Genomic DNA, 14,745 nt, shown 5'->3' on the forward strand with positions numbered 1-14,745 from the left:
TTTATTTTATTAAAAATTGAATGGACTAGAAGATCAAAAATCTAATTAAATATTATTCATCAATTATATATATATATATATATATATATATATATATATATATATATATATATATATATATATATATATATATAACATTCTTATTCTCACTTAACAAAATTATTAAAAAATGTTAACATATAAAATAAGAAGTTATTAAACTACTCTTCTACCTTAGCCTTTCGGATATATATATCTAAACACTTGACAAGTTAAAAACCAAAAATGAATTAAAATTGACCAAATCATTTGTTAACACAACCTTAACCAAATTATTGATTCTGATACTGCTGCATTACCAAGACGGATGCTATTGTCGGGCAATCTTGAGATACCAGCAAAGAACCAATTGGTCCAAGTTCTGGGTATTCATTTCTCTTGAGAGCGTATGCCAATTCACCTTGTGGCCTTCGACCCACAAGAACCAAATTGCAATGAGTGAACTCGCAGATCACAGCAACTGTTTCTGCTGCATCCTTTACTGCTTTCTCTTCGTATGTCACAAAATCATCGTTAGCTACTTTCGCCTTGAATTCATTAAGGAACTCCTCATCCTCAGAGATTAATTTGGTGCTGAAAGAGGATTCTCCCACATCCACTCTAACGATATCTCCTGTGGTACTTGGTTTCACGACAAAGCGAAGAACCACCAATCTTATGCCAGGGTGCTCGGCCATTCGAGCACCATAAGCAAGGGCCTCGCGATCATCACTTCCACCAAAGAAAAGCACTGTAATGGAATAAGAAACATTGCTTGCAGATATATGGGATGTACCACCAAGGCCACGATCAACGAGAATTCCAACTGAGCATGGAGCATTCTCAAGGACCCTTCTGTTAACATATTTAAAATCACTTCTTGTTGTCTTTAATGAGACATCCAATCCTTGGTGCTTATGAAACGGAAGAATGATTACTGCAGCTTTCTTTCCCCCCAGCAGTTGCACAAATGTCTACGTGCATGTCTGCCATAGATGAGATTTCGGTCATTGGTTTGATAGACACTTGACTCAGTTGATGATAAGCCTCAAATGCCACAATTAAGTGATCAGCATCAGAGGGACGATCCTTATTCCAAAATGACAACCCATTTTTCCTTGCCTTATGTACCATTAATATTGTTGATGACCTCTCAGAAAATTCTCTGAGGTGCATTGTATACACACAAATTCCACCGGACTTCTGGATTCCTCTTGAGGCTTCAATCAAGTTTATCATTGATAGAATATTTCTTGCATTATGGAAACAACAAAGAATCCTCAATTGGCTGTTTGTGTTCTTCCTTGCAATTGTTTTGTATTTGTAATCATCTATTTTTCCCCTTCTTGCAGGCTTATACACAGCCATGACAAGAGGAGTGGTAATGAATGTGGTATACTGCCATAAGAACCATAATGGCAAAGGTTTGATCATTTAAAACCTTCCTATCTTTGCCAATGTTGAGAACAATCAATTCAACCAAGCCCTTACTGTTCATTAGGAATCCCAGAGCTAAAGCCTCTTTCAAGGGTACTTTACAGAAGAGTGATACAACAATGGTTCCAACAATCTTCCCAAAACAAGCAGTGAAAATAACTAAGGCCAGAATACCCCATGACTGCAGGCCGTGAATGGTGAATACGTTGGTCTTCAATCCACTTGACACAAAAAAGAGTGGGAGGAAAATGCCCGAAACAAGATCCTCTACTTTCTCCACAAGAGCACTGGTAAATGGTCCATCTTTTGGAATCATCACGCCAACAACAAATGCACCAAACATGGCATGGATTCCAATAGCATCTGTAACAAAACCCGCGGCCAAAACAACAACTAATGTAGCACATATATATATCTCATCCACCGGCTCGCCTTCATTACATCGTTGTGTAATCCTTTTAAAAATCGGAGGAACAATGATGATTGAACAAATAACAAAACCACATCCACATAAGAAGACCCACAATGACACTAGTGGAGACTCGCTATCGCTTGACAAGGCAACAGCAAGTGCAAGCAGAATCCAAGCAGCAATATCATTTACTGCTGCGGCTGACATAGCCATTCTACCAACATTGGTGGTTAGAAGTTTTAACTCGGCCAAAATACGAGCCAACACAGGGAAAGCAGTTATGGATAGAGCTACACCCATAAACACAAGAAATGCAGTACCATTTACACCTTTGGCAATTGTTTCTTTAAGAGCAAATGACGAACCAATTCCCAAGGCAAAAGGTATATTTATTCCAGCAATAGCAATGGCAAGGGTCTGTTTTCCTGTTTGACGCAAAGATCTAGGATCTAACTCTAGGCCTGCAAGGAATAGAAAGAACAAAAGGCCAATATTTGCCAGAGTATCCAGTACTATAAGACTTTTGGAGGGGAAAACAGCATTCAAATAGCTTTTATTTCGTCCTAATGCTGATGGCCCAAGTAATATTCCTCCCACAATCTCTGCAATGACTCTTGGCTGCCTCAAAGGCCTTATAATATATGCCAATCCTCTTGTGACTACAAATACTAGGCATATCTGTAAAATAGCCATCGAGAGTGCAAAATCAAGAGGGTTATCTCCTTGAAACACACCATTTGATGTTGGTTTCATGGGTGGGGGGCAAGCACTTGCAGAAGTAGCATTGGTAACCATTTTCACCCTGCAAAGTCCAAAGCTACACCAGACTCTCACTTAAATTTATTGCACGTTACTCCAACAGCAGGAAGGCCTAGTGTGGAAAGAGCGCAGTAGTTAATAGATCATGAAGTGATTCCTAACCCGCGCTTTACTTGATAAAATTGTGAAAGAATAAGAAAAGAAGAGATGAAGAATATTATACTTTGTATTTCTTGATTGATTGAATTGAATTGAATTGAAGTGTGTTGTAAACTATGAGGGTAAAACTAAATATATATAGAACATTGTCCTATGAAAGATAAAAGCAAATAAAGATAAGATAAAAACAATTAAAGAGAAGATAAAGATAAGATAATAAAGACTAAAATTGTAATTGAATTTATGTATTCTGTTGGGTTGAATTTGTGGGCCACGAGACTTCTTTATTGTTGTCATGGACTAAGGTAGAAGAGTAGTTTAATAGAAGTATTTTCAGTTTCTTATTATCTATTTATTCTCAATATATTATTCTTGCTCGGACAAAATTTATAAAAAAATAATTCTATTAATTATGCCCATTAACATTGTTATTACAATAACAAATATTTTCGTTATCTTTAATAATAAGGTTTATTAAATTTGTTGGTAACTCCTAAAGTCCATATTTATTTGAATAATGCTATAAGTCTTTTTATAAATTAAGTCTAACTAAATTAAACAATAAGATAAAATAAAATTTGTTAGTAACTCTTAAGGTCCATTATTCAATATTAAAATAAAATAATGCTTATTGTAAATGATATATTTTTTAATCAACGCGGTAATTATTGAAACATGAAAGCAAAATTCTCTGTAAAAAAAATATAATATAATTGAATGGTATTTAAGCCATCCATTTTGAATGAATTTTTTAAGTAATATATTAAATTAGGTATTTATTTCGGTATCATGATAAAGTTATATGAATTAGTACGATAAAAATATTGACGAATAAAAAAACGACATATAACCTATAATTCTATAATCTTATATGGACTATAAATATAAAAATATTTCAGTATCATGATAAATTTATATGAATAAGTACGATAAAAATATTGACGAATAAAAAGACGACATGTAGCCTATAATCTTATAATTCTATATGGACTATAAATACCTCTCTTAATTGATGAATAATATTTAATTAGGTTTTTGACATTCTAATCCATTTAATTTTTAATAAAATAAATAAAAATATTAAAATTTAGATATGACACCAATGCATTATGAAATACTTAAGAAACATAAAATTTATAATTATTAATTTTTTTATTTTTTTAATGTTCACATATTTTTAATGTACCACTACTGTTTTTCAATTTTATTGGATCTTCACGCCACTCTTATTTTTTCTTTTTTCTTTTTTTCTTTGTTCTTCTTATTTCATTAAAATGTTTTTTTTCTTTTTCTTATGGATTTCAAAACATAGATGAAAATGGATCCTCTCTATTTTTTTTTGTCACCGGAGAGAATAAAGTGTAATCTCCCATCTTTAATTCTACAAGTGGGATTAGAAATAAATGTAAGAGAGAATGCAATGAAGAGTGAGATTTTTCACTGGATACCCTCCAGTTTTTTTTTCCACTAGAGATGATCCACTCCCAAACATAGATAGTTCTCCTCCTATATTTTTTACACCTAGGCCAAAATTTCGTTAAGCCCACGAAGTCTATGACCCAAAAAATTTTATCTCTAACATTCCATAATAATATCACATTAGCAAATAATCCTTCTGCCCTCACAAGATCACTTCTGAACAAAATTTCTGACCCACTTTTATTGCAATGACACTTTTTTAAAGGACTGATTTTGCAGGTTATCGATAGCGAACACGCGTCTCTTATTGGACTCACACACGTATGATCCAAAAGTATAGATATTTTGATATATCTATACCAAAAACTTCGCCTTACTAAATTACCTCAATTTAAACATTGTTATTCTTTTCCTCTTCTTTCGTAACTAACACTATGTTTGATTTAAGGAAAAACAAAAAAAAAAATGAATAATTTTTTTTATTTAAATGTTAAAAAAATGGAAAAGAAACAAAATTTTGGGATGGATGTTACTAAAAAAAATTTTCATCCATTACAAACAAAAAAATAAAAAAAATTATTTTTTGTGTATTTACAATATTATCTATAATTCTATTATTATTAATAATTATCAATATAAAGTTAGTTTTAATATATTATCATCATGGAGATTCACATTTAAACATTATATATGTATTAGATAAATAATTTAAATTAAATATATAAAATTATAATATTTTATAATATTTATAAAATATAATAAAATATAAATAAATAAAAATATTTATACTTTATTTTATTATAAGAATATTAATATAATTTTATATTATTATGATTTTTTTTATTTTTTTAATCCAAAAATATTTTTTTAATTTTTTTTATCTATTTTCTCTTCATCTAAACTATACACAAATAATTCTATTTTTTTTTATTTTTTTTTCTATATCCAAACAAGAGTAAGTATAAACTAAAAAAAAAAACTTTGAAAATAAAAAATCTCAAAATAACTCAAGTTTTAAATCAAAAATATTTTTTTTAAATATAAAGTACATACAAATATCTTAAAAATCTCAACCAACCGTTTCTAAAAAAAAAAATCAACGATAAAATTGTTAATCTTAAACGCGATAAATTTGACTATTTCTTCTGTCTTGTACACATTAATCATTCGTTCACTCACTCCAATTCTTCTATCTTAATTAAGCTTCCTCCATCTCTCTCATACTCTCTCATAGGTCATAGATCAATGCACTACAACAAAATCTAGAACTGATGAAGTTCAAGGTAGCGAATGCATCGGAATACCTGGTAATAACAGGTGCAGGGATCAAAGACGTGAAGCTTGCGAAGAAAGCATGGGTATTGCCATGGCAATCATGCACCACCTTGGACCTTTCTCCGGTAAACTACACGTTCGAGCTCCAAGCCATGAGCGCCGAGAAGCTCCCTTTCAAGCTTCCTTCGGTGTTCACAATTGGTCCACGTGTTGACGATCACGAGTGTCTCCTAAAGTACGCCAAGCTCCTCTCGTCCCATGATAAGCTCTCCAACGACGTTAATGATCTGGTCCAAGGAGTCATTGAGGGCGAGACGCGTGTTCTCGCAGCTTCTATGACTATGGATCAGATCTTCAGGGGAACCAAGGAGTTCAAGCAAGGTATGCAATATCAATAACCAACTTTTTTTTTCCCCTTCTCTGCCTTTCAACTTACTTTCTTAAATCAACAATGTATCTAAATTTAAATTATATTTAGATAGTTAGATATGTATCAATGTATCATAGTATCATACTTCATAGAGTTGATTTATGATTATAGTAGAAAAAAAAAGTGGGGTTAAAAGGCCTTATTAAGGTAGAAACTCAGGTGCAGTCAACTTCACGTAAAGTTGATAGCTAAGAGCTGTTAGATGATTTGACTGATTTGACTAAATTTTCATCTAACAGCTTCGAGATATCAATTTCACGTGAAGTCGACCTAAGTTTAGTTTTCACCTTTTTAAAAGTAATGCTAGAGAACTAATGTTTTGGCCAATATCTATTACCTTGGAACTTCTGAAAAATTATGATTGCACCTTATTGTGAACTTCTAAAAACTTATGAGTAATAGAAATAACATACATCAACTAGTTGAAACTAACATACATGTAACCGTTACTTGAAGGTGTGTTCGAGAAGGTTCAGCTGGAACTGAATCAGTTTGGGCTGCTGATCTACAATGCCAATGTGAAGCAACTGGTGGACGTGCCGGGACATGAGTACTTCTCTTACTTGGGCAAGAAGACTCAGATGGAGGCCGCAAATCAGGCCAAGGTTGATGTTGCTGAGGCCAAGAAGAAGGGTGAGGTTGGTGCCAAGCTCAGGGAAGGCGAGACGCTCCAGAATGCGGCCAAGATCGATGCTGAGACGAAGATCATTGCCACTCAGAAGAAAGGCGAGGGCGATAAGGAGGAGATCAACGTAATTAAATAATGTTTTGTATTTTCATTATTCTTTAATGAAAGAAATACATAGTTTAAATTGATATAGTTTTGAAACATGTTTATTTGAGTGTTGTAGGTGAGGACATCAGTGAAGGTGTTCGAGAACTTGAAGGAAGCAGAGGTGGCAGAGGCAAATGCAGAGCTGGCAAGAAAGAAGGCGGAGTGGTCGAAGGTGGCTAAGTTGGCGGAAATGGAGACTACAAAGGCAGTGTCTTTGAGGGAGGCAGAGCTGCAGGGCGAGGTTGAGAGGATGAATGCTAAGGCGAAGACTGAGAAACTTAGAGCTGATTACCTTACCAAGGCAAGCGTTGAGTATGAGACCAAGGTTAGTGCCTTCAGAACTTTTTTTAAATTATTTTTTATATAAAATTTAAATTCTAACTCTAAACCCTAAGCCTTCTATAAAAAGTAATGATATTAACTAACTAAAAAATAATTATCTATAATTATACTATACAACTTATTAATTAGTATCCTTGTATACTATTTCTACTCATGAAGTATGTAATCTCACTGAATTTCTAAGATTGGCCATTGGACAAAGTAAAATAATGCAACTTATCATCAATTCTTGAATTTTGCAATAATAACTGCATGATAACATTTTGAATTTATCAAATACTTTTTGTTTTCTGTGAATTTTGCGATATTAGATAGTTGATTCAAACACTTTTGCTCATGATGTGTCAATATACAAATGCGGAATGAAATCCTAGTTACTTTTACTCTTTATGGATCCATAACAAGTAAAATTATTTGATAGGCACAAGAGGCCAACTGGGAACTATACAAGAAACAAAAAGAAGCAGAAGCAGTTCTTTTCCAGAAGGAGAAAGAAGCTGAAGCACAAAAGAAATTAGCAGAGGCACAGTTTTTCGCTCGCCAACAAACCGCCGATGCACAGCTATACGCGAAGAAGAAGGAGGCAGAGGGGCTTATGGCATTAGGGAAAGCCCAAGGTGCATATCTAAAGACACTCCATGAAGCAGTTGGAGGAAACTATGCAGCTCTAAGGGACTACTTGATGATAGAGGGTGGAATGTATCAAGAGATTGCTAAGATTAATGGCGACGCAGTACGTGGACTCAAGCCGAATATCAGCATTTGGACTAATGGCAATGACGAAGGCAGTGATGGCGGTAGTGCTTTGAAGGAGGTTGCCGGTCTGTATAAGATGCTGCCACCTTTGTTTAAGACAGTTGAAGAACAAACTGGTATGCTGCCTCCAGCTTGGATGGGAACCTTGACTCAAAAGAATGTGGATCAAACTTCTCTAAAGTGAAAAGATTAATAAAATGATAGTCCGAATCAAATATATATCATTTCAGTATTTTACCAATCTCTTTAGTTTAGGAGATTTTCTTCAAAAGAATGTTTATATTATGTGTTAACTCATCTACCATTAATATGACATGATTAAGTATTAGTTCTCCTCAATAAATTTGCTTAGTTTCTTTTGTTATTAGGCTATTTCTACATTCAATATATAGTATTAACTTCATAATTTCTTTTTTTTTTTTAAAATCACTCATTGAGGTACACTTGAAAAATGTAGCAAAAAAAAAATGATATCTTAAGCTAAGGCTACATTTTTTAGACTTTGGAGACGCTTTAGTGAAAATGCCTATATTAGCATTGCCTATTTTAAAAGAATACGCTTTTTTGTATCAAGGGCTACGTTTTTTATATTTGAAAATAAGGTGCGCTTTTGAAGTGATGCTCTTCAGAACCAAAGACTACACTTTTCAACACTAATGATTACCAGAATTCAAAAGAATAAGCTACACTTTTCTTTGTTATGACATCACTTTAGAAACGTAACAACATTATATACCTATAACTATTCTATATAAGTGTAGCCTTAGATTCCTTACTCTTTTTTTTTTTTTTTAATTTCTGTCTCTCTATATATATATATATTAAATTAGTCAAATATTATAAAATAAAAATAAGAGTAAAAGACAAATAGGTCTCTGACCTTTTTTTTGCGGACATTTTGGTCCCTGACCATTGAAAATACTTTTTAAGTTCCTGACATTCTTAAAAGTTGGACGGATCGGTTCCTCCGTCAGACCCAACGGAAAAGTCTGACGTGGCTCCCGTAATGCTTGTCACCGTATACGCGTCGCCTAGTAGACTTTCCTCTCACGCTGGTAGACTTCCCTCTCACGCTTACGCGTCGCCATGAATTCTCCACTTTGCATTTTTTTTTTTCATTTCTTTCAAGTCATTCTTACCTTCAAAACTTTAAATACTAATAAAACACTAATAAAATACATAAAAAATAATAAGAAATTTCATAAAAAATTTCATATAATAAAAAAAATTTAGATGACCTAAAAAATAATAAAAAAATAATAATATACATGAAAAAATAAAACATTAAAAAAATATAAAAAATATTTATCACATAAATAAAATAAATACAATAAAAATAAAAATATGAAAAAGAGTACTATATATTTTATAATATCAAACAAAAAGAAAATGTTCTATAATTTTTTTAGTACGGTTAGTACTCTTTAATTTAGTATCATTTTGAACTATAAATTTTTATTATTTATGAATATTTTATTACTTATCATTAGTATATAATAAAAACAAAAATAAAGTACAGAGAAGTACAATAAAAACAAAAAAAAAAAGAAAAAAATTTCATACAAACATAATATATAATAATTACAACCAACAACATATATCATATGAACAAAAAAATTATAATAAGTAAATAAAATTTATATGAATAAAACCAAATAAAAAAATAAAAAAAATTTATACACAACATAAATATAGTATAATAAATGATAAAAAAAGAATTTATATAAACAAAAAAATAATAAAAATATCATAAAAATTAATAAAAATAAGAATTTATATTAACAATAGTTGTCATATGAATAAAAAAATACAATAAAAATATAACATTAGAACACTAAAAAAATAATATTAAAATATTTATCATATAAATAAAAAAATACAATAAAAAACATAAAAATCAAAATATGAAAGAGAGTACTAAAAATAATAAAAAAATTAAAATATTTACATTAGCGTGATTGAAACAAATCTAAAAGATTTTGATGAAAAAAAAAGGGTTAAGTACGATCTTGGTCCCCAACTTAGAGGCTGAAAATCGATTTCGTTCCCGACCATTTTTTCGCTACAAAATGATCCCCCAAGGTTTCAATTTGTTTTAAAATCGTCATTTTTACCAATTTTATTTTTTTATTACCAAATTACCCTTCATTAAAAAATTATAAAAAAAAAGAAAGAAAGACATCAAAGGGACCGAGAGAGAAAGAGAATAGGGAGATGGGGGAGCGAGAAAGAGAAGGGGGGAGAAAGAGAATCCGGGGGAAAGGGGAGGGAAGGCCGCACCGTCGCACCGCTGCACCCTGTGATCGGAAGGGAAAACAGAGAGCAAGAGAGGAGAAAGCTAAGGGAGAAGAGAGAGATCGGAAGGGAGAAAGCTAAGGGCCACCGCTGCTGCCCCTCGCCGTCTGTAACACCCTACTATCAAAATGCCACGCTTCCGACTACGTCACTCTGATAGTTCGGATATTACGACGAGTCTTAAAATATCTAATACTAAAATATGGGACTGTTTAAAATTGAAACCGAATATTCAAAACATACATCCATACTTTTCAATACAATTTACAATACTTACAAATAATACATACATATATACATCATGCCAATATATAAACTTCACATAACAAAACTCCTATCCTTCTTGCAAAAGTTATAATATTAATGGCAAGGGAAGAGTAATAATAACTAAACTAAAACATCTTCTATCGTATAAGCTAAACTCAACTACTCTTCATAAGCTTCTTCGTCCGTTTCCTGAAAAGAGAAGTCTGTAGGGGGGTGAGAACCTAACCACATGGTCTCACCACATATTTTCAGAGTTTGTTATAAGATGTTTAGCAGGTAAATTGTTTTTCAAACTCAGTGATTAAGTATCCAGAAATCCAAAATACAGTTTTTCCTATAAAAGAAAATTAAAAGTTTTCTAACATTATGAATGACCAATCTGTTCCAAACATAGGTTCATTAAGTCTATGCTGAACCAGCTTGATTTTTTATACTTTACTAATAAATCAATCAGAAACCAATCACAAACTTCAACTCAGCGACTCAACCAATTCCACAACCAAATCATCATCTCATCATCAATATCCAAACTCAAAGGTACCACGACAGAAACAAACATAGGCAAAACATACAAGGAAAACACAGGTATAAATTACAATTACAGCAATTAGCTCAGATAACAATTAATAACAGTTAAGCAATTAGGCAGACCCAAACAAATTCAAACTCAAGCAAAGCATACAAGTGCATATGATGAATGCCTATCCTATGACTGTTGATATCAACTGTCGGTTACGTAGCCATCCCGACATGTTCTCAAGCTCAAAAAAATACACCATGGGAAAAATCCCCAAGCTGACATGGGGAAAGAACACCCCAACCTCAATAATATCCATGGGACGAATCCCAAGCTGACATGGGGAGAAGAGACAACACCCCAAGCTGACATGGGGAAAATAATACCCCAAGCTGACATGAGAGAAATAACACCCCAAGCTCAATATATTCAATCATTTCTCATAATTATCAGTTTCATTTTCGATACTAATTCATATCTCATTTTCACATTCATCCTCATTGTCATTCAATTATTCAAAAATCATACTAAAAAAAATCAATCTTCACTCTCATACTCATTCTCACCATACCACTTGTTACTTTCTTCAATAATTCAGATTCAAAATATAATTCATTCTTTTCTAAATAAATCAAGCACCAAACGTAAACTTTTTCTTCATAATTCCCAAAAATCAAATTATAAAATCCTTGAAAATCTAAATCTTTCTAAATAACCATTTATAAACAAAGGCTTCAATTTTTATAAAAATTTGGACAGCATTTCCTCTAAAATTCGAACTATGTCACTTTTGCGGGTCCCATCAAAACCACATTTTTCAACCCATTCTCACTAGTTTTCAATATCAAATCCTTTCCAAAATCAAACTGAATTCCAACATTAAACATCTTCCAGTAATTCAAAGAAAATCAATTCAATAACGACCAACTTAACAAACCAAAATAGTGAATCAAAATAACTAGCTTCCTCAATAATTCAGTAAACCAGTCAAATAAATAATCACAACCATCTAAATAGTTCAATTCAATTCATAAAACTCATGTAATTATAAACATATATTTTTCATACTATTATCGACTTATAACAACTCTTAAAAATAAAATGAATTTAAGAAAACGCCCCTACCTCGACACGTTCAAACCACAATCCAAAGAAATTCCTTTCCTCTCGACCCGAAATCAATGGCAACTGAAACCTCAGCTCTGCTTGCTTCCTCAAACGTGACGTGCGACCTCGGTTTCTAATTCCTAAAACATCAATATCGTGGAAACCTCAAAACACACAACAGAAAACCAAAGGTGAGGATTTCGGGGTAGGGTACTGGAACAAAAGAATGACACGCTAGCCACCCCAAACTTAACTGGCAGTAGCTCCGACAGCGGCCAGGAGCTTCAGTGGCTCAGCAACAACCTTAATTTTTGACATGCAAACCCATAAAATTAACCCTACAACATCTATACATCAGAATCCTTAACCACAGGTAGCTAGAATAATTACAGAAAGAGCTTCAAGGCGCGGGCAACTCACTGTAAAAAGAAGAATGACAAAAGTGGAGCGGCTGCTCCGATGGCGACCTCCGGCAGCGGCGACGGAGACAGCTTCACGGACGGCAACGTGGTTTGGTGATGGGTGGACCGGTAGCGACAGATCCGATGCGCGTCTCCTCTCTCCGTGGCTGAGCTCCCTCGCGGTTCTGTTTCCTCCCTCGCACGTCCTTCTCTTGTGACGGAACAGTGGCGGCGATGGCATGAAGCACGGCGCGACGGTGGTGACAAGGCGTGGTGAAAACCGGCGACGGCATTAATGACGCGGCTGACGGCGATGGCTTTATGGACGGCGACGCGGCTGACGGCGCGACTCCCTCTCCTTGCGACGGCGCAGCTGGCAGTGGCAAGGACAGACGGCGGCGACGGGGTTGACGAGCTCAGCAACGACGACCAGGAGTGGCAGCTCCCTGGATGACGACGGCAGCGAGGTAGACGGCGGCGAGCTTCTCCTCCCCTGGCGCTCCCTTCCTCTCTCTCGGATTTCCCTCTCCTCTCATCCCTTTCTTCTCCCTCGGTCCCCCTTCCCAGATCCCCTATGAAGCATGGACATTTCGCTGAGTTATCGTGTCCGCGTGTCGGACACATTTCGGACATGACACTCACCGACACTCGTCTGACACGCGTGTCTGCTGTGTCCAACCGTGTCTTAGTAAAAAATAAAATATTCTTTTCCGGACACGCCTGGACACACCTAAATACAATCACGTATCCGCGTGTCCAGTCTTATTCTTAACATATATTCTTAAAATAAATTTAGATATAGTATATATTATTATTTATTAAAACAAAAAATATTTTAAATATTTGATATAATTAAAATAAGACATTAAAAATAATTAAAAATTTTAATTTATATTTTGATATCATAAAATATCAAAATATCATTACAATTTATCTAAAAAATAATTTATATTTTATATATATGCGTGTTCCCGTGTCATGTAAGATTTTAAAATTCGCGTGTCGACGTGTCCCGTATCGTATCGTGTCCCGTGTCCGTGCATCATAACAGATCCCTTTGTTTTTTTTTTCTTTTCCTTTTCTTCTTTCTTCCTTTGAACTGCTAGGTTAGGTTTGTGTTTAGTGTGTGTGTTGTGTGTAGGTCTGACTGAGTGAGTGAGGGGTTGGATTCAGCGTGTGTGTGGGTCAGAGTGAGAGAAGGTGAGTGAGTGTAATTAGGGTTTGGGGTAGTGTAGATTATTTTAGGTATTTTTATTAAAATTTTAGGTATAATAATGTAATTTTATAAAATAAATAAAAAGATAGAATAATAATTAAAAATCAAATTAGATTTAAAGCAGGGGCGGAGCTACCTATAATAAAAAGGGGGTAATGGCCCCTCCCAAACTTCAAATTTTCTTTATAAATTGTGTACAAATTTTATTTTACCCTCCTTAAAAATTTTATTTTATTTTTTTTATTACAAGATTAATTTTTAGCCCCTCCTTCAACTTCAACCTAGTTTCGCCCCTGATTTAAAGTAGTCATCCTTAAAATACTTTTTAATTACCAATTTATAAATTATTGTTAGTTAAAAGCTAATTTAATAAAAATCGAAGATAAGTAAATTAATTCTTTATTATTTATAAAATAAAGTTAAAAATATAAATATTTAAAATTAATGCATATAAAATACTCACTATTTTTCAATTATAAGAACTCTAAATAATAAATAAGAATATACTTAACTTATATATAAAAATTTCTAAAAATATAATATTAAACAAATATAATAGATAGTAAATAATTTATTAATAACTTTTTAAAATTGTGTGTCTTACACCGTCGCGCCGCCGCTCCTGCTCCTCATCGTTCAGTCCTCGCCGCTGAATCTCACCGTGTGCTGCGAGCCGTTTCTGCTCCTACTCCTCGCCCTCGTCCTCGTCGTCGTGTCGCCACACCTCCTCCTCACCGTCGCACCTCGTCTCGTCATTTGTTTTGGTAATTATATTTATGAATTTTTGGTTCTTGTAATTGAAGATGAAATTGGGGATTTTTTGAGTTCTGGATTCTGATGATGATGACGATGATGATAATGATTTTCTGAGTTTTGAGTTTTTATTTTTTTGAATTTGAGTTCTGGATTTTTTTTTCTGAGTTTGAGTTATGGATCCTGAGTTCTGGGTTCTGATGATGATGTCGATGATGATGATGATTTTCTGAATTGTGGTTGATGTGATGCAAATGGTGATGGAGTAGCAGTGGGTGGGGGTGGTGGTGGTGGGTTCTGATTTTGAGTTCTTATGATTCTATTATCTATTGTTCTTATGATGATGGTGGTGGTGGTGGTGGTGGTTCAGCTTCGCTTCTGGTTAATTTTGGAGAAGAAGGGGGAAG

General features: G+C 33.7%; 1 protein-coding gene and 1 pseudogene across 1 annotated transcript; one reads left to right on the forward strand and one right to left on the reverse strand.

Annotated features, from left to right (window-relative positions):
• Positions 1-222: 222 nt before the first annotated feature.
• On the reverse strand, positions 223-2,699 carry LOC112772921 (cation/H(+) antiporter 18-like; annotated as a pseudogene).
• Positions 2,700-5,373: 2,674 nt separating this feature from the next.
• On the forward strand, positions 5,374-8,146 carry LOC112772923 (flotillin-like protein 4). The gene is made up of 4 exons (XM_025817940.3): positions 5,374-5,860; positions 6,366-6,661; positions 6,761-7,009; positions 7,448-8,146. Exons 1-4 carry the CDS (start codon positions 5,476-5,478, stop codon positions 7,964-7,966), a joined length of 1,449 nt encoding a protein of 482 aa, XP_025673725.1. The 5' UTR covers positions 5,374-5,475; the 3' UTR covers positions 7,967-8,146.
• The last annotated feature ends 6,599 nt before the right edge of the window (positions 8,147-14,745 follow it).

The sequence above is a fragment of the Arachis hypogaea genome, chromosome 18, assembly GCF_003086295.3.
Source record: "Arachis hypogaea cultivar Tifrunner chromosome 18, arahy.Tifrunner.gnm2.J5K5, whole genome shotgun sequence".
In the NCBI taxonomy this organism is placed as follows: domain Eukaryota; kingdom Viridiplantae; phylum Streptophyta; class Magnoliopsida; order Fabales; family Fabaceae; genus Arachis; species Arachis hypogaea.